This window comes from Leucoraja erinacea, chromosome 1, assembly GCF_028641065.1.
Source record: "Leucoraja erinacea ecotype New England chromosome 1, Leri_hhj_1, whole genome shotgun sequence".
NCBI lineage: Eukaryota > Metazoa > Chordata > Chondrichthyes > Rajiformes > Rajidae > Leucoraja > Leucoraja erinaceus.
In genome coordinates this window covers 65,437,632-65,464,272 of record NC_073377.1, presented here as the reverse complement: position 1 = coordinate 65,464,272, position 26,641 = coordinate 65,437,632, and the positions used below count along the sequence as shown (strand labels likewise).

At 40.5% G+C, this 26,641-nt stretch overlaps 2 protein-coding genes across 19 annotated transcripts in view; one reads left to right on the top strand and one right to left on the bottom strand.

The window, feature by feature from the left end:
- Positions 1–14,658, top strand: part of fip1l1a (FIP1 like 1a (S. cerevisiae)) — a 73,748-nt gene extending 59,090 nt beyond the window's left edge. For 6 of the 14 annotated variants that reach the window (XM_055636213.1, XM_055636198.1, XM_055636174.1 and 3 more), the window contains 3 exons: positions 6,575–6,691; positions 8,872–9,030; positions 14,157–14,658. In XM_055636213.1, the coding sequence (XP_055492188.1) occupies positions 6,575–6,691; positions 8,872–9,030; positions 14,157–14,304 (424 nt within the window). In that variant the 3' untranslated portion in view covers positions 14,305–14,658. The remainder of the gene's footprint in view (positions 1–6,574; positions 6,692–8,871; positions 9,031–14,156) is intronic. The other 8 variants (XM_055636246.1, XM_055636237.1, XM_055636228.1 and 5 more) reach the window with 6 other exon arrangements.
- The window catches only part of lnx1 (ligand of numb-protein X 1), a 153,786-nt gene continuing 141,488 nt past the window's right edge, over positions 14,344–26,641 (bottom strand). For all 5 annotated transcript variants that reach the window (XM_055636085.1, XM_055636111.1, XM_055636101.1 and 2 more), the window contains exons 10-11: positions 21,960–22,118; positions 14,344–15,965 (exon numbers count right to left, since the gene is read on the bottom strand). In XM_055636085.1, the coding sequence (XP_055492060.1) occupies positions 15,830–15,965; positions 21,960–22,118 (295 nt within the window). In that variant the 3' untranslated portion in view covers positions 14,344–15,829. The remainder of the gene's footprint in view (positions 15,966–21,959; positions 22,119–26,641) is intronic.

The following is a 26,641-nucleotide window of genomic DNA, read 5'->3' as shown; positions in this document are numbered from 1 at the left end:
CGCAGGGCCTGTTTCCACACTATCACTCTATGACTCTATGCTGGAGAAATGTGCAGTATTTCAACTCTAAGCTCGTGACCACCTGCTCAAAAAAGACCCCAAACCACTTTTCCAATGGAATTGTGTGGTGTATATGCTAAAGCTTCAGCCCTCAAATATTTGGATTACAAAGCCTCACTATCATGATAAACAAACTTGCTGTTGCACCTCCTCAAGTAATCCATTTAGATTATTCTAATTTTGCTCATAGTCCCTCAATTACAAATCTGTGAGAAGCAAAGTGCTACAATTATATCATTTCCTGTATCATGATCTTGGAAAATAGGCAAAGAATGTAATCTGGTTTAAATACAGTATTTCATTATTTCATTTTACTTGTTTTACTTGTTCTGTTTAAAATGTAGAGGACATTTTGTACTTTTATTATGAAAGTTGTTTGTATGGGTTTGTGCACGTGTGTTAAAATTATAGTGCAAAAGCACAATGAACTAGAGCATATAGAACATCTGTTTGTCAGCAACTTCCAGGGACCAGGGGGAGGGCTGGTCACTATGAGCTGGCCAAACTGAATTTTAATGACTACCAGCCCCAAGAAAAGTCTCTGTGCTGATGCCAAAATTGTTCTAAATGGGGGAGGAGGGCTCAATAGGAGGACTAAGTTGAATTATTTACCATCTGTGCGAGTGCTGCGGCCGTGTGTCTTGGGGAAGAAAAGTAAAAGTAATTCATAAAAGCTGGGTTTGGGGAGGCAAAGAAAAGGTGGGAAGGAGTTCCATATGCAAGGTAAAATATAATATAGATAATTGAGCATATCAAGTCCTTTGACCATGGTGAGCACATTATGAAGCGAAAAACAGGATACAGTGTATTTTTAAGGATAATAGATAAGATTCATGATCTAGATTTGAGACTGCAGTTCTTTTTGAAAGGTGTGACAAATCGTGGATAGCAAGCAGATCATTTGCCATAGGAACCTTTCTGCATTAAAATGGTTACAATATTACTCCTGAAATGTGTATTTTGCAACCTTTTGATTTTGGTGACATTTTTGTAGTCTGCTTCCTTTGTTTTCAAAATGTAACCTTTGAAAACTGAATTGAAGCAATAATGATAGTCGTTTTATATACTTGCGAAAGCTGTGGAGGGAGCATGTAAAAGAGGAGGTAACATTGTATGGTCTGGCAACATCTAAGGCGGACATGGATCGGTGACGTTTCGGATCGGGTCCTGTTCTTCAGACTGATGGTGGGGTGAAGGAAGCTGGAAGGGCAGTACAAAACCAAACAGGTAATAGGTGGATTCGGGTGAGGGTGGGTTGATTGGCATGATAAAGGCCAGAGGTGAAAAGACAGTAGATGTGAGACAAAAGGAATGAAGTGTTGTTCATTATGAAGCTAAAGGAAGGAATGTAGGGGGAGGGGAGAAATGGTCCAGGTAGGGCACGTGGGAGAAAGAGGGGAAAAGGTGGGGGAAGGGAAAGGGCATTTTACCTGAAATTGAAGGACTCCATATTCATACCGAAGGTAGACACAAAAGGCTGGAGTAACCCAGTGGGACAGCCAGCATCTCTGGAGAGAAGGAATGGGTGACGTTTTGGTTCGAGACCCTTCAGTTTGAAGAAGGGTCTCGACCCGAAATGTCACCCATTCTTTCTCTCCAGTGGTGCTGCCTGTCCCGCTGGGTTACTCCAACATTTTGTGTCCACGTTCAATTTAAACCAGCATCTGCAGTTCTTTCCTACTCAATATTCATACCGTTGGGTTGTAAGCAGCGTGGTGCTGTTCATCCAGTTTGTGCATGGCCTCACTGACAACCTCGTATCTCATTGGAGGATGACTAATGTATCATTATTTCAGGGCTGCGAAAAGGCCAGGAAACTTCAGGGCAATGAGCCTGATGGATGTCAGTGATGGGTGATTTTTTGGAGGGAATTCTTGGGGGAAGATCTACCAGCATTTGCATAGATGGAGACTGATTAGAGATGGTCAGCATAGCTCTTTGTGTGTGGAAGATCATTCTCTCAAATCTGACAGTTTATTGAAGAGGACAGATGAGGGGAGTATAGTGGATGATGTCTATATGAACTTAAGCAAGACAAGGCCTCGCATGGTAGACTTGTCTGGTAGGTTCGATCACAGGGAGTCCAAAGTGAGCTAGCCAGTTGGATTCAGAATTGGCATTGTCACCCAATTTCTTCTATCCAGAGTTGCTGGCTGCTCCATGGAGTTCCCCCGCACAATTAAAGCAGTAAAGTCTTCACCCTACCATAGTTACCCAACCAGACTCGACTAAATTTAAGGTAGCTCTTTTTTCCCCAAGAAACCTTTTTTGCTTAAGTCCAAGTCAAGAGTCAAGAGAGTTTTATTGTCATGTGTCCCAGATAGGACAATGAAATTCTTGCTTGCTGCAGCACAACAGAATATGTAAATATAATACAGAACAGGAGATAAAAGTTCATTGTGTCTATATACCATAGACCATATATATACACAATAAATAAACAGATAAAGCGTATTAGTTATTTTTTTTACTGTGTGTGTGCGTGACATTGTTAGTAAATAGATAATAGGTGCAGGAGTAGGCCATTCGGCTCTTTGAGCCAGCACCGCCATTCAATGAGATCACGGCTGATCATCCACAATCAGTACCCCGCTCCTGCCTTCTCCCCTGATCCCGCTATCTTCAAGAGCCCTATCTAGCTCTACAACAATATGTAGATTGGTTGAGAAGATAGGCCAAGGAAAGGCAAATTGAATTAATTCTGACAAGTGTGGGGTTTTATACCTTGGTATTTCAAATCGGGACAGCATTTACTTAGTAAATGATAGTGCTGCACAACAGAGATTTGGGAGTACAGATGCATGTTTCCCTAAAAGTGAGAGATCAAGTGGACAGCGGTGAAGAAGGCACACTTTACCTATATTTGGAAAGGTATTGAGTACAAAGGTAGGAATATCATGATGCAGTTGTTCAAATCATTGGTAAGTAAGCTTGGAGTACTGTGTACAGTTCTGGTCTCCCAGCTATAGGAAAGATGTCATTAAGTTGGAAAATGTACAGAAGAGATTCATCAGAATGTCACCTTCACTTTTGGACGTATGGAGCAGTTGGATTTGCTGCGACTTTTTTCTTTGTTGTGCAGAAGACTGAGAGGTGATCTTAAGGTGTACAAGATCATGAGGAGCATGGATAAAGTGAACGGTCAGATTTTTCCCCAGGTTAGATTCTATAACTAGTGGGCCGAGATGGGAGGGGAAATATTTAAGAGGGACTTTGTTTCCACTTGGGTACTCTGTATCTGGAATGAGCTGCCAGAGGAAGTGGATACGAATGCGTCTTTGCAAAGACATTTGACGTGTATATGGATGGAGAACTTTGGGTCAAATGGGACTAGCCCAGTCTGCCAACTTAGTTGACATGGACAAGATGGGCCAATTGGGGGGGGGGGGGTTCTGGAACTTCTTATTGTTGACTCCAGACTCCATGAGGTCTTGTGCAACGTGCAGGGAACTCTGCTGATTAACACTGCTGTCCTCCCTTGCCTGATGGAATCAGTCCTCATTCATGTTGAATACCATTTGGAAGAAGCATTGACAGGAATAAGGGCACAGTAGGCCGTCTTGCTTAGCAACTTGAGTGTACGTTAGCAAGTGCAGTTGGTGGCACGACTACACAGCGAATTGGCTGACCCTTGAAAAATATAGCAGCCATTCAGGGTCAGTAACAGGTGGTGAGTGAATCGTTTGGCAGTTTGATAGGGGCAGGGTCATGTAGGAATAACCTATTTGACTTGACTGTGGAGATGCATTTAACCACAGTAGAGTTGGTAGAAGTTGGCAGAGGTCTTTGTGATGACCATGGTCTGATCTTTATACCGGGAATGTTCTCCAGCGTGTGTCACTGCAAACATGTGAAATGGGACAGACTCTAAGCAAATCAGTTAACTCAAACCTGAGGCATTGTGAATCATCAGAAATATGCAGTGCCACAATCTCTGTTCCTGGCCCAGTATATTTCTAACTCTGACATTACTATCGAGTCAGGGGATCAACTGTCAGTTTAATCAGTAGAGAAGATGACAGCCTAGTAAGTCATGCAGTAGATTATTTGTGGATTGAATGGCAAAAGCCAACATGCAGTAGACCAAGCTCTGTGATCTCTGAACTGATTGATCTGATGCAAGCTTTCCACATCAAGTTGTGAACGGTGGTGAAGCAATTAAACCACTGACCAGAGGAAGGGACTTCAAGACCATTCACATATTCGAAAGTGACAGGCCCCAGCATGTGAGTGCTATACCAAAGGCTGAAGCATTCATAACTATGTTTGGTCAGAAGTGCTGAATGGATGATCCGTCTTGCGTTTCTCTTGAAAAAGCCATCATCAAAGAAGTCTGGCTTCGACCAATTTAATGCACTTCATGTGATAACAAAAAACAGCTGAGGGTTCTGGATATAGTGGAGGATATGAGCCCAGCCAACATCACAGCTGTAGGACTGAAGACCTGCATTCCAGAACGAGCTACGTTTCCCCTAAGCTGTTCCAGTACAGTTATAAACTGGCGTCTACGTGAAATGTGGAAAATTGCCACGGTATGGCCTGTTCACAAATGGCAAATCAAATTTCGCTCAACCTGCAAATCATTCTGCCTTCATTCATCAACAGTATGTTAGAAACAGTTGTCAACAGTACATTCCAACATTTTCTCACCAATAACCTGCTCGCCGGTGCCCAGTTTTACTCGGACCACTCTGCTCTACACCTCTTCACGATCTGGGTTCAAACAGCTAAATTCCAGTGGAGCTGAAAGTAACTCCCCTTGACATCAAGGCAGCATTTGAACAGAAAAATGGCTTCAAGACATCCTTATTAAAATCAACGCGCATCAAAGAGAAAAAAAAAATGTAAGCTGGAGAATTCAGGGAAAAGATCAGTGATGTCTTTAAACCCACATTATTAAAGATGAGGTGTTGGCAGTCAAAAGCCTGTAAAGTGGGTAAATACCCTGGTCCAGACTTGGCATATTCAAGGGCATTATGGGAAACAATGAATAAACTGGTGAGGCTCCGGCAGAGGTATTTGTATCATCAATAGCCACATGTGAGGTACTGCAAGGTTGGAAAATGGTCAGTGTTGTGCCTTTATTTAAAATAGGCTGCAAAGACGAGACGGGATACTACAGCCCAACATCAGTTGTAGGTATGTTATTGAAGTGGATTCTAAGACACCGGATCTTCCTGCCTTTGGATTAGGGGTAGTAAACAAAGGTTTGTGCATTGGAAATTGTGTCACGCAGAATTCATTTGAATTTTTTTTTAAGAGGTGACCGAGAAGATTGAGTGCAAGGCAGTAAGTCTATGTCGACTTCAGCAAGGCCTTTGACAAGATCCTGCATGCTAGGCTGGTCCGGAAGATCAGATCACATGAGCTAACCAATTAGATACAAAATTGGCTTGGAGTTAGATGTCACCAATAGTAGAGTGTTATTATCAAGATTAAAGGTCTGTGTTACAGGGATCGGTGCTCAATCCATTATTTTCAATCATAGAACACACTACCAGTTATTAGCCCATTCATGAATGTAGACATGGGCTGCATAATTCGCCAGAGATTCATGTAATTATCTGCAAACATTACATTTCTGAAAATGTTGTGAAAGCAAAATTCTGATGAAGTAGCTGAAGATGGCTGAGACAAGAAATTACTCTCAAAGAACTCCTGTAGTGATGCCCTGGAGCTGGGATAATCAGTTTCCACCTTCCTTAATGGGATATCCAACTCGTTGTGTGAGAGGTACACAGCATGGAAATGGGCCTTTCAGCCCAATTTGTCCATACCGTCCAAATTGCTTGAGCTGATCCCATTGGCCTGCATTTGGCTCATATTCCTCCAAAGCTTTTTTGTACATGAAACTGTCCAAATGTCTTTTAAATGATGTACCCATATTTATTGCTTCCTCTTGCAGTTTTTTCCATACGCCATTACCCCTTGTGTGGGGAAACTCGCACCTCTGGTCCCCCATCAAATCTTTCTACCCTCACCTTTTAAGTCTGTTAGTTTTGGACTCCCCTACCCTGGAGATAAAGACCGACCATTCAACTGGTCAATGCTTCTCATGATAGGTCTTATTTTTGTACGGTCACCAATCACCCTCCGACACTCCGTGTTGAGGGAGTGAGGAGCTGCTATCTATCCAGTCTCATTATAACTCTCCTCTCTAATGCCAGTATTATCCATACAAATCTTTGGATCGAGCTTAATGACATCCTATAGCATGGTGGTCAGAACTGCATGCAACACTCCTGGTGCTGTCCCACCAGCATCTCATACATCTGTAATGTTACATCCCAACTTTTGCCCTGACTGGTGCAGCCAAACATACCAAAAGCTGCCTTCACCTTTCTGAATAGCTTATTTTAAGGAAACACATACTTGCACCCCTCAGTGTCTCTATTGGTCCTGCCATTTACTGTGCAAGCCTTGCCCTATTTTACCTTCACAACGTGCAACTCTTCATACTTGTCCTGGTTAAATTTCATCTACTGTTACTTGGCCCGTTTCCTATTTGATCTAGATCTTGTTCCAATCTTAGACCGCCTTCCTTACTGTCCACCGTACCAGCAATTCTGTCTGAAGTGTCTCGACCCAAAACATCGCCTATTCCTTTTCTCCAGAGACGCTGTCTGTCCAGGTGAGTTACTTCAGCTTTTTGTGTCTATCTCCAGCAATTCTGGGGTTGTTTACTAACTTTGTAACCATGCTTTCTACATTATCAACTAAATCTTTAATATTGATGACAAACAACAGGGGACCCAGCACCAATCCCTGCAGCACACCACCGACCACGCCTCCAATCTGAAAAACAATCCTCCATTCTGACTCCTGTCACCACCGCGTAGCACACTTTGGATCGCATGTGATCTAACCTTCTGGTCCAGCCTAATATACTGATGTTTGTCAAAGGTCTTGCTAAAAATTTACTGGACAACGTCTAACAGTCTGTCCCCTTCAATCCTCATGATCGTCTCTTCAAATAAACTCAACTCAAATTTGTGATACATCATTTCCACGCACAAAGCCATGCTGACTGTCTCTCCCTGTCCAAATACTTTTGATCCGGTTCTCGGAATCTCCTCCAGTAAGCTTTCTGCTACTGATGTTAGGCTGTGCACTAATCGAGGAAATTCATGACGCTAATTTTACATTTGGCTTAGTTGAAGGATAGCACCTCTGCTTGAGTGGAATTTGACCTAGAACCTCGCAATTTACTGAGTCGGATCTATTGTTATTAAGTGAGCAGTCTTGGATAGAGTATTTGAAGCTTGGGTTTGCTCAAATTGAGAGGCAGCTTTGCCAGTTATTTTGACCTTGGCCTTAAATTGACCAGATGATGTGATGACAACAGTGGCAAGTGAATGGAATTTGTGATGGTATGGAAGAAAATGATTTTTATAATTATTTGGCACTGAAGATTCATTGTGGTGATCTGAGGAGGCATATTCTCGAGAGTAATGGCAATGAACCGGAGTGAGCTGTCAATGTCCCTGAGGATGCTAAAATTATTTTTAGATCATAATGACACCCGGAAGTTCAAAGGAGCCAACGTTAAGTCCTTGGGGTACTCCAGAACTAATAGTATGGGAGTTGGAGGAAAATTCTGCAGTTGTTTTCAAATGTCTTTCAGGCACTATTTCTGTGCATCCTGTGCAGAGAAGGTTGGTGAGATATATACCTATGTATGGGTGAGTTATGAAACATTGTGATAAATGTAAGCCATTGGATAACTGTTACAAGCAGAGGAGATTGTTTGAGTTATGATACAGCGTTGATGTTTTCCCTATCAGCAAAACTCCTTGTGCCATAATTAATGACCAATATTACACAAAGCATTTGTCATTGGACAGGCAGTGCTTTATAGTAGACAAAAAAGTGCTGGTACATATCAATTAATTTGTTTTTTTTCCATCAATGTGCATCCTTCATCTCCCCTCCCCCCCCACCCCCCGACCCCATCATGTTTTTGATCTTGTGACCAATCCACTTCTAAATTTATAAACTAATAACAAAAAGTAAAATCTACTCATTAAAAATATTATTGAAATAATATATCAAAAATGTACCACACTAAATTTCTGCGATGGAAGATTCAAAATTTTGACCAAGTTGCCAACAGAATTGATCTCCCTACTTTGTGCCTTGCTTTTATTTTCGATGGTGGTTCATTGTCAAAACTGCTGCTTCAGGGCCTGACTGCCTTGTTTATTTAATTATATATTTACACTTTTTTGTAATCTTATTGCAATAAAACTGAATTTTAAATTATAGAGCATGACCAGCATGTACTGAGATGTTGGTCACACAAAAGAACTGAGGAAATGTATAAAAGATTTGATATTCAGAATTGAGGAAATGCATTTTCAGCGAGTAGAGTACTGGAATGATGATTGCTTCTCTTTGCATTTTTGTAGTCTTGGCAGCTTTGTAGATTTGTGAATGTTCAAAGCCATATGTTATTTTTAAGCAAGCTGACTCTTCCAAGTTAACTTCCTCCAGCAAGCAAATGCTATGGATTCTTGGATGTCTGTAATATGTTTTACTTTATATGAATCATATTCACAATACTATTTCTGGAATTGAAGATTGTTGGACAAAGTTCACAGATGTTGCCTGCAGGCCTTTGATATATTTTTGAGCAAATGATAATAAACAAGAATGTAATTTAACTGCTGACGTATATCTGTATCTATAGATTTTATATTTTTATATCTATAGAAGCCCATAGATTTGATGGAACTTGAAAAATGCTATAACATGCATCTCATTGAACAACCACAATATAGTAACCCTTAACTTTTTTATTCTCTTCCATAGTAGTGAAGAAAATCGTTACCGACACAGAGAATATTCCTCAGATAAAGGTTATGATCGTGAGTACCATCACAGAGATAAAGTTAGCAGAGAAAAAGAAGATAGACACAAAGAACGTAGACACCGTGACAAAGAGGAGGGGAGACACAAATCTTCCAGAAGGTAATACAACCAACCTTAAACCAAGTTTCTTTTTTCCTATAACTTTTTTGAAAAAATCTTAAGTTGATGCCCAAGAACGGAGTAATCTGATTTGCCTGACAGGCAAGAACTAAATTGAAATAACCAGAGTTACTGCTAAAATTCTGTTTAAGATCACTGGTTTCATTCAATCCACATTTTCCAAAGAACATTTTTCTTGTAAATTTGATGCGTGAGTAGGTTTGTGGAAATTGGGCTGTGATGTAACCAATCAGTATGCTCTCTACTGTAAACCTGTAGAAGTTTGAGAGAATAAGCTGAATTTCAAACTTCTGTGGAAGCGGGAGTTGATGAGCTTTCTTTGATAGCATCAATATGCTAGGCTCGGGACTGATCTTCAGAGATGTACACAAACAGGAACTTGAAGCTGTTGACTCTCCACTGATGAAGATAGGATCATGAATCTGTGTCTGTCCCTTCCTAAAGTCAACAATTAGCTGCTAGGTCTTGCTAACAATAAAAAGCAGGATTATTGTTGTGGCATTGATAATCTCTCTTCAATACTCTGACTCATCATTACCTTTTATTTGTCCACCAATTATGGTATTGGTGGAAAATTTAAATATGGCTTTGAAGCTGGGTCTGACTGCACAGTCATGTATATAGAGTTGAGCAAGGAACTGAACACGCAGCCTCGAGGTGCTCCTGTGTTGATGGTCATCATCATCATGGAGGAAGTGTTATTGTCAATTTGTACTGATTGAGGTCTGCCAATGAGGTAGTCAAGGATCCAATCGAATAGGGACGCACAGAGACCAATTTCCCCGAGTTTGACAATGTTCAATGATACTTCATTGTCACATGTACCTAGGTGCAGTGAAATTCTTTGTCTTTATATGTAGTACACAAAGAGTCACCACATTTACAGTGCCAACAGTTACAAAAATACTCATTAGTTGTGTCATGTTGGTCCCTCTTTGTTCTCGTCACCCTCTGCCCCCTTTTTGTTCTCGTCACACCCGCCCCCTCTTTGTTCTCAACAACGTGACCTGACCGTCTCTCTGCGGCTTGTGTTTCAAGGGGATGGTGGTGTTGAATGCCAAGTTCTTGTTGTCCAACTGGTCCAGTGCAGAATAAAGAACCAGTAAGATAGCATCTGCTGCTGATCTGTATGATGATAGGTGAATTGTAGTGGATCCAGCTTGTTGCTAAGGTAGGAGTTGATATGTACCATGACCAACCTCAATGAATAATAGTGTCCTCTGTAATGTTTGGGACAAAGTCCCATAATTTATTTGCCTCTACTCCACAATTTGAGAAGTGGAATAGAAAAAAAAAATCACATGTGGTTAAAGTCCACATTGTTAGATTTTATTAAAGGCAATTTTTATACATTTTGGTTTCACCATGTGGAAATTACAGCTGTGTTTATACATAGTCCCCCCATTTCAGGGCACCATAATGTTTAGGACACGTGGCTTTACAAGTGTTTGTAATTGTTCAGGTGTGTTTAATTGCCTCCTTAATGCAGGTATTAGCGAGCTCTCAGCATCGAGTCTTTCCTCCAGTCTTTCCATCACCTTTATAAAGTTGTATTGCTGTTTTATCAACATGAGGCCCAAAGTTGTGTCAATGAAAGTCAAAGAAATCATTTTGGGACTGAGAAACAAGAATAAAACTGTTAGAGACATCAGCCAAACTTAGGCTTACCAAAATCAACTGTTTGGAACATCATTAAGAAGAGAGGACTGTTGAGCTTACTAATCGCAACGGGACTGGCAGGCCAAGGAAGACCTCCACAGCTGATGACAGAAGAATTCTCTCTATAATAAAGTAAACCCCCCAAATACCTGTCTGACAGATCAAAAACACTCTTCAGGAGTCAGGTGTAGATTTGTCAATGACTGCTGTCTGCTGAAGACTTCATGAACAGAAATACAGAGGCTACACTGCAAGATGCAAACCACTGGTTGGCTGCAAATGTAGGATGGCCAGATTGCAATTTGTCAAGAAGTACTTAAAAGAGCAACCACAGTTCTGGAAATGGTCTTGTGGACAGATGAGATGAAGATTAACTTATAAGAGAGTGATGGCAAGAGCAAAGTATGGAGGAGAGAAGGAACTGCCCAAGATCCAAAGCATACCCCCTCATCTGTGAAACACAGTGGTGGGGGTGTTATGGCCTGGGCATGTATGGCTGCTGAAGGTACTGGCTTATTTATCTTCATTGATGACACAACTGCTGATAGTACAGGTGCACAACCTTTTATCCGAAGTTCCAAATAACGAAAACCTCCGAATAGCGACATTTTTTCAGTCCTTGAAGAAAGGTCCTTGAAAACGTTCACCGAGGGCGGCCCGCAGAGGTGACAGAGGAACCTCCGGTCGGTCCTCGAAGAAAGGGGAACTAAATCCCCATTCATAAAAGAGAAGGTGAGGGTATATTGCGCGGGAGGGTTAATAATTGACAATCTGCTGCTGCCTGCCGAGTTAAAAAAGTTCCCACGGTAGACTCACGATACACAGTGTATCGTGAGTCTTGCATGAGAACGTTTTAACTCAGCGGGCAGGCAGCAGCAAATTGTCGCTCCCTTCAGTTTCACCCCACCTACACCCCTCTGCTTCCAGGCCATGTGTGTGACCCCTTCCCTCCCCTCTCCAGCTCCCCGCCCATTGCACTGGCGCGGGGGTTTTGCACTGTCTCCACGTCGGAGCTAGTGCCAGTCACCGGAGACGTCAGGACCAACGGGACACCGGCCCCCAGGCCCACTGCAAGCACGGAGATCCCAGAGACCCACAGCCAGCAGCAGCCCAGCCCCGTTCCAATTCCAGAGGAACACGCTCCCCGTAGGGACAGAAGCTGATGGTGTGCAAGGTGCGTCTTGGTCTTGAGGTTGCGGATGAGGGGGCGCAGCTTGGGCTGTGACGTCTCCGGCCACCCCCCTGTACAGGAGCTGAGACTGGGAACTGTGGGGTTGTTTGCAGTTGCAGAGGGAGGGGGCAAGGGCGGTACTGTTCCCAGTCTCAGCTCCAGTCCAGAGGGGTGACCGGAGACGTCAGGACCAACGGGACACCGACTGCAAGCACGGAGATCCCAGAGACTCACAGCCAGCGGCAACTCTAGCCCAGCCCCGCTCCAACTCCAGAGGAACCCGGGTTGCGGATGAGGGGGCGCAGCTCGGGCTGTGGGCGAACTGCCACTTGTCGCTGTAGCGGCGCATCGGGGAGCGGGTTCCTGTTGGTCCTGACGTCTCCGGCCGTCCCCCTGGACAGGAGCTGAGAGACGTCAGGACCACCAGAAGCCGCTACAGCGACAAGTGGCAGTTCGCCCACAGCCCGAGCTGCGCCCCCTCATCGGGACACCAACCCCCAGGCCCACTGCAAGCACGGAGATCCCAGAGACTCACAGCCAGCAACAACTCTAGCCCAGCCCCGCTCCAACTCCAGAGGAACCCGGGTTGCGGATGAGGGGGCGCAGCTCGGGCTGTGGGCGAACTGCCACTTGTCGCCGTAGCGGCCCATCGGGGAGCGGATTCCTCTGGAGTTGGAGGGACAGGGAGACACAGCGGCTTTTGAGAATGGTGGGCAATCACTTCCCAAGTTCTGCCCACACAGTCAGTACACCTCTCCTACACTTGTCTCCCGCACTAAGATTATCTCGCAGAGAATGATCCCAGCCTAACCCTCCCTATTCTCTCCTATTCTGCAAGAAAAAACTACATTGAAGACTCAAACTCGCGATCGAGTAACTGCCGGGATCGAGGCGCAAACTCGCGACCTTGCGGATATGAGCCGAGCACTCTACCACTGAGCCAGCCGTTAAAATCTACGCTAAAAATCTTCCATTCCGAAAGCCGAAAAATTCTGAATTACGAAAAGTGTCTGGTCCCAAGGCTTTCGGATAAAAGGTTGTGCACCTGTAGTAGCCTAAAGACACACCCTAATAAGTGTATAGACACATCCTATCTGCTCAAGTTCAAACAAATGCCTCAAAGCTCATTGGCCGGCGGTTCATTCTACAGCAAGACAATGATCCCAAACATACTGCCCAAGCAACAAAGGAGTTTTTTCAAAGCTAAATAATGGTCAATTCTTGAATGGCCAAGTCAATCACCTGATCTGATCCCCATTGAGCATGCCTGTTATATGCTGAAGAAAAAACTGAAGGAGACTAGACCCCAAAAACAAGCATAAGCTAAAGATGGCTGCAATACAGGCCAGGCCATAGAAGACACCTAGCAACTGGTGATGTCCATGAACCACAGACTTCAAGCAGTCATTGCATGCAAAGGATATGCAACAAAATACTAAACATGACTACTTTCATTTACATGACACTGCTGTGTCCCAAACATTATGGTGCCTTGAAATGGGATGGGGGGGGGGGGGGGGGTGGGGGGGAGAGAACTATGTATAAATACAGTTGTAATTTCTACATGGTGAAACCAAAATATATAAAAATGGCCTTTATTAAAATCTGACAATGTGCACTTTAGCCACATGTGATTTTTTTTCTATTACAAATCTCAAATTGTGGAGTACAGAGACAAATAAATAATGGGTCTTTGTCCCAAACATTATGGATGGCACTGTATGTATCCTTTCAAGGAAAATAAAACATATTGTCAGCTGTGACAAGAGAAATAAAAGATTTGTATTAGATCAAAGGAGGAGATAACATTACCATAAACTGTAAACCTGAACGTTTAAAATTTCAGAATTCATTGGAGGATAATCTTGGCATTGATAAGAAAAGGTTCATAAGATGAACAGCAAGCTAGCAAGAAACTATTGAGACTAAGGAAAATATGAGCAAAATTTAAAGATTGAGATTGGGGAAATTATTACGGAATAAATAAAAAACACAGATGAAACAAATATTGTCTTCATGGAAGTTGCAGAAAATCTCTCCATGAGCATGAAAAAAAAATAGCCTTTGTTAAAACAACTTGCATAGGCAATGGGTCTGATGCTGAAATCATCAGAACATGATGTATGCTCTATGTGGGAGTTGACTGAATTCTAACACTGAAGAGATGTTATTTTAAAATCCAATGTCACGTCTGATTTTTGTGAATGGTGAAATTTGAGAAATACATGCCCGTTGAGTAGATCACAACCACACTAATGGTTTTTGTCTTTCGTAGCAGCAGCAGACGGCGCCATGACAGTGAAGAGGTTGATGGTCATAAACGACATAAACACAAGAAATCTAAGAGGAGTAAGGAAGACAAAGAAGCCAGTGAAGAGCGTTCCCAAGAACCTGAGCCAAGTGAAGCTGCGAGCAGTAATTAGATATTTTGCTCCTTGGCTGTTGTCGTCTTTATTGTTTAAAAAAAAATAGGAAGGAAAATGTTGGAAATGCTTAAAAATCATTCAGGTAATGACAAATTTCATCTGAATTTCTGAAGACATCAGAACTTCAATATCTTGAAAGACTATTGAAGAGTGTGGTGCTTCTCAGCACCATTTGTGTTGTTAATAACTAAATTACTATGTTTGTATTAGTTTATTGAAGATGAATACAATTTCTGCATTCTTGTTTAAAAGTAATGTTTTACTTTTGACCGTTGTTTATTGGAATCGTAGCTTTCCTTTAAAGGATGTACTTTTACTCGAACAGTCATTAAATTTGCTATTTGTCCTGTATGCCTGTTCTGGTAAGATTTTGCTTGGCTATGACAATGACCATACTTGTTTTGTTTTGTAGGTTTCATTACTCTTTTAGAGAGTGACAGAGAGAATAAGTTATGAAAAGACAGCATCTAGTAGACATTAGCCCACAGTTTCATCGAGCACCACAAACTAACTGTGGCACATGTGCAAGGGTGCGCCAGACCTCTCTTTACCTGGACTCTTCCGTTTTAGCCTTTCAGCTTTAAACCAGCCATAGCTGTTGGATCTAAAACAGCTCCTCTCATTAGAACATTCACAAAATATTGTGATTTGTTTTAACTTAGTTTTCGTTTATTAATTTACTGCTTATTTAATGTGAATTTTGTTCACTTTTTGTTATTTTTCCCCAAATGTCTCTGAGCGTAGACAATTGGAAACAGTGGAAAAGGTATTGGGCAAGTCGTTCGGTAAACCTTTTATTTCCATTGCTTGCAGCCAGGCCTGAATCCGTGTGATCCAATCCACTGTACATTAATCTGCAACACTACTTTCCATGAATATCCAATATGAATTGAACCAAAAAATGGTGGTAGAAGTTATGATATTTCATCCTTCCTTAAATACTACAAGTATCAGCACATGCTTTATGAAATTGCACCAAATTTGTTCGGCCACAATGTTTGCAGTTTATATAAACCAGTCAGAAATACAATGTTTTGCCCGGTTTCTTTTCAGTTACAGTAAAATAATGTAAACTCTTAATTAGCAGAGATAAGATTTATTGTAGTTCTGCCACTCTTCCAAGATACTTTTTTTCTCAAAATAAGACTTTTTTTTGACGTGACAATTACAGAGAACCCATTCACCAACACACCTGGAGTATTCATTGCAATCCAAAATGCAATAGTGAATATTTTCAGTCCTGAATTTAATTTAAGATTGCACTTCCTAAGTGCATTAATGCATTGTGTTCCAATTTTTTTCTTTAAGCAACCTGTCCCAGTTGAGTTTACAAGCAAATAGACTATATCTTCAGAAAATATAATTTAAAAATCATTTGGGACTCCCGGTGTTTATAGAAACGCATACAAAATTAATTATATTGCTATTTGAGTATCAGGATTTTCAATGATGTGGTTCTTTGGCAGAATCATTGGCTTTGATTAATTTTAGTTCCGTATTCTTAATATCAATATAATCCATTCTAGAGACGGCTGCCAGGCCAAGATGCCACAGTGAGAGTAACTTTTCCTCTTATTTCTTTAAGTATCTTCACCAGACAAGAGTGAGTTATTCCAGAGGTATTTCTTCCATTGACGGCCAAAATTACATCTCCGCATCTGCAACAAGATAATATAAACATGATGCTTAATAGCTAGTTAATGTCAATTGAACCATAAATTGTTATAAAGTAGAAGAGATTGACCTTACTTTGGTAATCTATAGTAAACAATTATCTTGGTCTGATATTGAGATATTTTATTGATTATCAAATGAAGTTCTTCTGCTACCATCTAACAGCAGAGATGCATTCTCTGTACCTACGTCCCAATTGTTCTTCCCATTTGTTGACTGTTCAAAATTTTAGAGGGTCAAAAATGCCTAAATAGTGAATCTATTGGGTAGATTCAGCAGCCTGCTTGATGTTTTTTATTTTTCATTGAAGCTTAGTAAATTTCAAATTTACAAATCTAAATAAGGGTCCAGTAGAAAGGGGATTCGGGTGAACATAGTGACATTTTATCAGTACTGGTAAATGGCTGGGCAAAAGCTTTCACTGGTTCATCTAATGATCTAGAGGACACAAATTCAGGCTGACATTTGGGTGATTAATTTTATTTTGCGCGTTTGGAGAATCAAGAGGGGTACTGAGATAATGGATCACCTGGTTCTTACTGAATAGCGGAATGGATGTGAGGTATTATGGCGTATTCCTCCGAGCTCATGTTCTTGCATAGCATCGACAGGGCTGTTCTAGTGGAGATGGTGCATTTCACGTGATGCCACCATCTGCACACTGATAGCTGCATGCACTCTGTACCTGGGTCATTTATAGCTGTCAGTACAGTAAACATTCACGATAACATGCCTCAGTACATTACTTCGCCCAACAAAGATGATATTTTATTTAATTGCAACAAGGAACTCTTTCGTTTGCTTTGTGTTGAGGTATTTTGTTAGGTTCCCTGGCTTAGTCAAATGCTTCTTCGAATTCTCAGAAGTAGTTTACAACTTTTGACAAGCACCCTCTTAAGAACTACGAAAAAGCAGTTCAGTAAAACAGAATTGCCTACTTTGGAAAGCGGGCATAAAATGTAAGTAAATTCAGAAATGTAGCGATAGAACCAGATGGAAAGTTTTTTTCTTAGCTGTGTAGGGGACGATGCTAGAGGGATTCCAAAATGAGGTAAAGGGTAGTTTTGCTTATGTCATCCATATTATGAGTTGGCTTAGATCATATATCTTAGTACTATTACATTGCTGGGTCAATTTGAGATCTTGTATATAAACTGAGAGCGTTGCTGCCTACTATATGTTTAACTACACTTTAAAATTACTAGTATCTTCTGCAAAGCACAATGTAAAATGTAAATGCAATCTATACTATTAAAGGAGTGCCACGCAGTGGTCAGTTGAAGCTGTGAGAACACATTTCCTCTGTGTCAGATTAATTACATTTAAAATAAGGTAACTAGGTAAAGATCCTCAAGTTTAAGATTGTGTTAATGATTTATCCTTCACTCGGATCTGGTCTCTTGCACTCTGTTCATACAAAAAAAATTAAGCTTCAATGAGAACGGCTCTAGAGAATACAAGGCCTAATCCACACATGTCTCCTCGTATCACACATCAGTCATCACCAGTTTGGTGAACCTGCACTGCACATCATCGATGGCTAGAATATATTTTTGTAGCTAAGATGATCCAAACTCTACAGTACTCTTCTGGTCGGAACAAAGCCAGAAATAATTGGGTGAAACGTATGCACTCAATTTCTCACCAAAAGGTCAATGTATCACTTGCCGCACCTGCGCATTGACTCAAGATCCTTTTGAACATAAAGTCAAGTCAAGTCAAATTTATTTGTCACATACCAGTTCAGTGAAATGAAAGTGGCAATGAAAGTGGCAAAGATTACCAGTTCTCTCAACATTAAAAAAAAAAATACACTGCTTTTCTATTTTGAGCATCAAAATGGATAATCACATTTTATCAGATATTGTATCTGTTCTAATCCTCGCCCTCAGCTTATCTACAGTATTTCCTCTTGAACCATAATTACATCCTCGTCTTGCCTCTGGATGCTACCTGTACCATTACCAAACATGAAAATATGTTATTTGACTCCCTTGGCTAAACTGTTGATGAACAATATAAATAACTGGGCCATGAGCACTGATCCCTATAATACCTAACCACAAAGCTGAAAGAGAACCATCTATTTTCACTCTTTGCTTTCTGCCCAAAAAATAGTTCACGATTCCTGTCAGTATAGTAACCCAAATCTGTGTGCTCTAACCATATAAATGAACTTCCTACGTAAGCTCTTATTCAAAAGCCTTCTGAAAATTCACAATTAAAGTTCCTCGATATTTACTCTTAGTCAAAACCTCAATTAGGGAATTATGATTTTTCCCCATTCAGCAATCCATGCTAACTCTGTTCAATCCTATTATCCTATTCAGGGTGTTCTGTTACATCCTTCACCATCATCAACTCTAGCACTTTCCCCCAACACTAATGTTAAGTTAAAAGGTTAGTAGTTACTTGCCTTCTCGCTGCTTCCTTTAAGCATTTGTATCATATTTGCTGCCCTCCAATAATAATAATAATAATAATCTTATTTATTAGCACATTTTTAGTCAACTTGCATTGACCCCAAAGTGCTTCACATAATTACATTACATTTACACACAGGCAAAGGTGGGTGAAGTGTCTTGCCCCAAGGACACAACAACAGTATGCACTCCAAGCGGGATTCGAACCGGCTACCTTCCGGTCGCCAGCCGAACACTTAGCCCATGGTGCCATCTGCGCCAATGCACTGGATCAATTCAATTCCATATGACAATGTTATTTAAAAAACTAAATATTCTATGTTCTTATTTTGAAGGCGAGATTGTTGTTAAATTCATTGCCCGCTTAATATTTACTTCTCTCCAAATATTCTTCATCGTGATGTAAACTGTTTCAATATTGGTCAATACTAGTTTCTCCTGCACAATATACATCAATGCGTTATATTTTCTCTTCCTTGTGCAGAAATGAAGTTAAAGTTCAGCATGAGTGCAATTACTTTCATCCATGTTGAATTATTGCTGGAGGGTGCATGTTCCAGCCATATATCTTTCTTGGCCAGAAAATCTATGGTGACACTCATCTCATCATCTTTTTGAGCAAAAGCATTAAACCAAACCTAGTAACTCGGGTGGACAAAAGAATGTTGTGGCCTTTTTTGATGGTACAAAACATTTTTACCAGTTTTCATACTTTCATCATTATTTTCTAATTTCTGGAGAGTAAACTGATTCTTGTGACGCTCTTGAAATAACAAAAGTAATAAATTGTCTGAATTATTTTTGAAATATGAAAATGTAAAATGATTTTTTTAATTTCTGTGCCTGGTAAACTTCACCATTTCCTCTAAGACAACTGCCACATTGCAACTTCAGACTGTAAGATTCATAAAACGTGTTACATTTTTGGCACAGAGGTCAGGAATACCAGATTTTATTCCACAGCAATTTTCTTGCAGCAATTGTTTACACTCAAACTCAATTATATTAATTCCTTATACCTCTATCTGGATGTTATTAGAACAACTTTATCACGTTAAAAACATTCATTTTTATATTCATATCTATAGTGATAAAGAGAAAATATATATTTGCATGGAACTAGCATAAATAAAATCTAATTTCTGCATATCATTTAATTTATTCTTTGAGTAATCATGATAGAAATTAGAAAAAGTCACTGCTTGCATTATCATTCTACATGCTTTCAACAGAATATCCAATTGTTTCAGTTTAAAAAAAATAGTAATATGTAGCATCAGACTCATGCTACAGTTGTCTTCCATTTTGCAGCATGCAAAAAAGCTTTTCCACAAATCGAATCCAAAATATTACAGCTATAGTTTCAAAATCTGTCACTAACACATGATCAGGAATGTACAGCACTCTTAATTGTTGAATATCCTCAAATTGGAGCTTGTGGATGCCAGAAGAGAAATATCTGGCAATTTTGTTAGTTTTTGAGTGTTGGTTGGATATTTTTTTTGTGTGCCAGTAGCCTACATTACATTATTGTAAATGGTGGGAATTAAAGCATTAGTTCAACTTTTCCAATAGCAGACTAATTTCCAGTTTGTGACAGGAGTTATCTTAATTTGTTAGCTGTGGACTTGAAAGAGTCCAAAGCTCAAGGCAGGGACTGACCAAATAGAGATATTTGGAGATATCGTATTAATATGCTTTCAAACAGAGATCCAATATATTTGAGATTCCATAACAAAGGCTGTGAGTTCTTAAGGCAATATTTATTCTTCACCCAACATCACGTGAAATTTGTTCAGTGAAAATTGATATGTTCTAAACAAATTAACTTCTTGTAAACCCATTTTCTTGGGCTACAAAGGCAAATTCTGGATGCTATATGTATTCAGGCAGCATCTATGAAGAGAAACGAGTGTTAATATTTCAGATTGATGACTGCTGAAAGGTTTGATTTGAAACATTAACTATCCTTTTAAAATGTAATTTTATTCAATATTGTGTGGTGCATTGAGTAGAAATCAATGATTTTTTTTTTTTAATGAGCTACATAGGTGTAGATTGATTCAAATGTAAGAATTTGGTAATGGCATTATTGTTCCATTTTGCTTCTTTGCCAAACTGTCATAAATTCTTTTGAAGGTGTTTGGTACGAATAGAATAAATGTCATTGGTTTTTCACATTTATAAACCTCTCTTTTTACTATGAATTAACAGATTCGAATGAGTTTTACTGTCTACGGTGGGAAGATAAAGATGTGTACCTGAATTATTTAGCAGTCTTTAGGCATCCATTTAGTAGATGGTCATTTAATGTCTTGCAAACGTAAGAGTCTACAGCAAAAAGTTGCCCTCTGGTTCCTAGTAATTTCCCATCAACTTAAACCTATGGCCTTTAGTTCTTGATTGCCCTTCCATGGAGAAAAAGGCTGCATTCAACCCATCTATACACCTCATCATCCTCTGGACCAAGGAATAATGTTCTAGCCTGCCTGATCTCTCCCAATAGTTTAGGCCCTTGAGTCCTGGCCACATCCTATGTACCCTTTCTCAGCTAACGGTATTCTTTCCTCAGCAGGGTGATCAAACGTGAATGCAAGACCTCAAGCACAGCTTCGCTAACATCTTGTGCAACTGTACATAACATTCCAACTTCTAAACTCCATTCTCTGATGAAGGGCAGGATGTCAAAAGCTGCTTTTGCCACCCTATTTGCCTGCCAAAATGGAACACTCTGTGCTTATCTGAATTAAACTCCATTAACCCACTTGTCCAGTGTAATAACTCACTGTAATTCTTGTAAACCATCACTGGCCAGGATGCCATATCATAATGAACATTATAAATGACCCTGCCTTCATCAACCTTCTTGTTTACTTCTCCAAAGAGTCAATCACATTTTTGCGATATGATCTTCAAAATCATGCAGACTACCTAATCAATGCATATGTATCTTATCCCTCAAAATCCTGCACAGTAACTTCCCTACCACGGATGTCAGACTTTAAAAAAAGTGCTGAAGAAACTCAGTGGGTCAGGAAGCATCTGTGCAGAACATGGATAGGTGACATATGCCCAGATTGGAACAATCTATCCAAGGTGGCCATTTGTCTCAGTCACTGAGTATATTCAAAAGAGAGGAATTGCTAACTCCTCAGATATTAATGGAAGTGAAGGATTGGGGTTGATGCAGAACAGTGGCAGAGATAAAATAGTAACCATGATCTGACTGACCGGTGGAGTGGTCAGAAGCGATTAAACAGTCATCTTCCTGCTTGTCGACCCAAAAAGCTGGAGTAACAGCGGGACAGGCAGCATCTCTGGAGAGAAGGAATGGGTGACGTTTCGGGTCGAGACCCTTCTTCAGTCTCAACCTGAAATGTCACCGATTCCTTCTCTCCAGAGATGCTGCCTGTTCCGCTGAGTTACTCCAGTTTTTTGTGTCTTTCATCAGCTTAAACCAGCACCTGCAGTTCCTCCTTGCACACATCCTCCCACGTGAGCTCTGTATAACTAAGCAACTAGAAATGAAGTACTTTTAAGACTCCTATCTTGTACCTCAATCTTCCGTCGTTATAAGCTGGCATTCCATTAACAATGGACTTTATGAAGAATGGCTGGCTTCCATGGTTTTCTTCATATCCGCCTACAATGCTAAATCCCAGACTTCCAGACGTATTTCTTCTCAATTCCACATCTTTGCATGGATAAAGATACCTAGAATGGCATGAGAAATTAAATATAACAGTTCTCTATTTCTCATTTGAGTTATAAAATTTTGCAATCAATTGGATCCACTTGCAGTTTAGCACTGACAAGATTTTTTTCTTTAAATTAGAAAGTTACTAAGGAGCAATTATTCAATATTTTATGTTTACAGTCATGCATTAGATATCATCTTAATTATAGTGGTGTTACTTATTCCACATAGCAAAGTGAGCATTCTACATTTGTGGATGTATATGCATGCCTTTAATAAATGCTAGTACAATTGCTGTAGTGTTATCCTTATGAAGTGAAACCAGACATGTTCTTGTTTCTTCAATCATTTTTGAAGCTATGGAGAAAATAGTTATTCCATGAATTGAATATATGGAGGATCAATTATGGAAAAACTCAATTTAATAAGTAATTTGCTCTTAATTAATACAAATGTTTTCAGTTGAGGCCTGGACAAAACTCATCCTCACTTTTAAAGCGCTGGAGTAACTCCTCAGGTCGGACAGCATCTCTGGAAAACATGGCTCGCCAATGTTTTAGGTCGAGACCTTTCTTCAGACTGATTGTAGTAGGGGGAGAAAGCTGCAAGAGAGGTGGGACCAGGACAAAGTCTGGCATGTGATAGGTGGATACAGGTGAGGAGGGGTTTGAATGGCAGATGGTTGGAAAAAGGCCAGAGATGAAAAGGCAAAAAGTGCAAGAAGTGCAAAAATATGAAGTGAGAGGAAGGAGATGCATCCAAACTGCTCCAACAAAAGCGAGCAAAAAAATTCTAACTGCTGGAGGAACTCAGCAGGTCGGGCAGCTCTGGAGGAAAATGGACAGATGTATTTTTAGTTGGGATCCTTCTTTAGACTGATGTGGGCGGGGGAAGACAGCTGATAAAAAGGCGAGGGGAAGGGGTGGGGCAAAATGTTCAAATGATAGGTGGATATAGGCGAGGACAAGGTGATGTGCAGATGGAAATAATACCAGAGGCAAAAGTGAAGTGGAGACAAAAGTGCCAGATAAGAAAGAAAGGGGTGAAATGTAAAACTAATGTGGGAGGAAAGTCTGGGGATAAAAAGAAAATGGAGTAGGGAGAGATGAAAGAAGTATAGGAGGATGGGAAAGGAATTGTGCGACAGGATCGTGAGAGAAAGATGCGTGACAGAATGGATGAGAAGATGCTGCCTAAAAATGGAATATTAAATGGCAGTGGAGGGTTTCGAGGACTGGGCAAGGACTTCAGCAAGCCTTGGCAGACTGAGTGCAAGTGTTCAACAAAATGGTCACCTGTGCTAAACTTGACGTAGAGGACACATTGGGAGCACCAATGCAATGCAGGTGATTGCGTGACAGAATGGGAGTCCACATCTCTGAGGATATGACATGGTCATCACACGCCTCAGCACTGGTGAGTAAGGCAAGGCAGCGCCTTTACCACCTCAGGCAATTGAGGAAATTCAGAGTGTCTCCGAGGATCCTCCAGTGCTTCTACGCAGCGGCGGTGGAAAGCATCTTGTCCGGGAACATTACCATCTGGTTCGGGAATTGCTCTGCCAAGGACAAGAAGGCTCTGCAGAGAGTAGTGCGTTCGGCCGAACGCACTATGGGAACTTCACTCACCCCCCTGCAGGAACTATACAACAGGAGGTGCAACTCCAGAGCAAACAAAATCATGAGAGACCTCTTCCACCCCTGCAACGGACTGTTCCAGCCGCTACGGTCAGGCAAACGCCTCCGTTGCCATCCAGTGAAAACGGAGAGGTTGAGAAGGAGTTTCTTCCCAGAGGCAATTCGGACTGTAAACGCCTTTCTCACCAGGGACTAACTGTACAGAACGTTTTTTTTCCTTCTATCATTTATTATGTAAAATAATATGTGTGTTATGATTGTATTTATAATTTGTTTGGTTGTTTTGTTGTTCCGCGAGCATTGCCACTTTCATTTCACTGCACATCTCGTATGTGTATGTGACACATAAACTTGACTTGACTTGACTTGACTTGGTTGGAGGATGGAATTAATTTACAAATTGTTCAAATACTTTGCAAGAAAACAATGTTCAACAAATAGTTAAACATGCCAGGTGCAACAATGCTCTTTTCTAATGGCACTTTAAGCTGCATTAACTATTTTAATAGTTGTTTGTCCTTTTAGCCAACCATCCTCAGTAGAATTCTGATGAAAATGTTTCATGAGCTAATTGCAACCTCATGCCAGATTTGGCTGTGATTTCCCAGAGCCCACTCTACACTGCAAATAACTCCTTTGTTCCAGCAAACATCTCTGCTTCTTAAATTCTTGCATTTTTACTATTTGAACTATAAAATAAAACAAATGTTCTACATAGAAAAAGACTGCTATGTATAAATTAAATCGTAATTAAATTGCATGTGCTCTCCTGATGTGCCTCAAAATTGGTCCCATTACTCACATTTAAATCGAGGTGAAGTGGTTTTGCTCAGATCATCACTGAAATATTCTCTTTGGGAAATTGGACCAAACTCTTCCTATGGTGAATCATCCAAGTTGTTTCAAAGGGATGACAGTATTTGGATCAAAAGGTCATGACTTAAGGTCTTTTATATTAAAGCACAAAATAAGGTATACATCATATTAAAAGTATTGAACTAAATTCGATGTAAACACGCCCAAATTTGTTTTAATTCATCTCCTGTAAAAGTGCAGCCCACAGGTCCCTCAGAATTTGAGCCTGGTGACAGCTGCATTTCACATGGGTCAGTATGCCAAGCACATTGCTGCTCAGCAGGCAGAATTATCTGTGAAACAAACAGTTCCGATTTTAAAGCCTCCATAAAATAGTCAGTTTACTTTTTCTGTTTTTCTTTGCAACTTCCAATTCTCCATTCACCCAACATGCACAAAGAATGTCCAACAATCCTCTCTCGTCTGACACATTGTCTCCTTTTCTCATCTAGCCTTTGTCACTTCATCAATCAAACGGGTGTAAGAGCCAATATAACCTGAAATGTTTAAGAAGGAACTGCAGATGCTGGAAAATCGAAGGTACACAAAAAAATGCTGGAGAAACTCAGCGGGCGCAGCGGCATCTATGGAGCGAAGGACATAGGCAACGTTTCAGGCCAGAACCCTTCTTCAGACTCAAAGGTTGTCTATCCACGTCCTCCAGAGATGCTGTCTAACCCACTGAGTTACTCCAGCTCTTTGTGTTGTATGCAAGATTCCAGCATTTGCAGTGCCCCCAGCATAATCTTACTGTGATATTTTTGCTTGGGCTAAAGGCATAGGTTACAACAGGGAGGTTATATCCCGATCCCTGTGCCTTTTCATTTCATTTCATTTCACTGCACTTTATTGTGGATGTAATGAATAAATCTGATTGATTGATTTTTGATCCATTTATTTTGCTGCTTTAAATAATTTGACAACATACTTCACACTTCCCAACATCCAACAATTTATTGTACATGCCTTTGCATTATTGTGGCATGTGCTTCTTTAAATTAAATTCCATTTGTCATTCAACTACCAAAATAACCGGGCCACCCATATCCTCCTCAGCAAAACTTTTACAACCGTCAACCACACATTTTTAATCATCTGCAAATTTCTTTATCATGATCTTTACACTCACTTCTACACTATTAACATTTACAATAACTCCCAAGGGTTTGAGTACCAAATGATTGAACTAGCGCTCCAGAGCTTTGTGATCTACACATGAGTCTTGCATTTGTGGTGCCTTGTACCCCCAGTATAATCTGACGGTGCTGATATACTATGCCTGGGCAAAAGGCATAGACTCTAACACAAAAGTTATACCTCAATTCATACCACCAAGTTGCTTAAAATGGTGCCAAAAGATTGAAATATTGAAACGTTTCTCTCTGTGCAAAAGGAGAAGGGTAAACCTGGCAAACTGCAAACTAGCCACTTTGATATCAGTAATAAGAAGTTTTTACAGGTTATTTTACAAAAGAAAAATCAGTTATATGGACAATCACAGACCAAAAGGTGAGCCAGCATGGATTAATAACAGCATATGAACCTATGGAATAAAAGGGGAATAGCAGCAGGGAGTTAAAATTGGATTAAGATTGCAGAAATTGTGAAAACCTGCTCTTTGGAGCCACTGAGACTGACAATAACAACACTTTGGCTCACCACATCTATGCTGATCATTAAGTACCCTAATCCCATTTACTACCACCTGGTTCATAACCCCCTATAGTGTGACAATTTGTGATGCTTCCTAAATGCTGTAAGGATACCGACCTTCACCAACTCTCGGGGATTGCGTTTTGGACTTCAATGCACATTCGGTGAAACTTTTTTTTTCCAATTCCTCTCTAAATTTCATACTCCCCACCTTGAATCTAAGCCCTGTGGTCTTAGATACCTCAGCTGTGGGGGAATGTTTCTTACTAACTCATTGCATCAATGCCTCTCGTAACTTTGTGTGTGTGTATATATATATATATACACCTTTGAGGTCTCTTTTCAAACTCCTACAATATACCTGACCTGAGCCCTTTACAAAATGTGGCCTCACA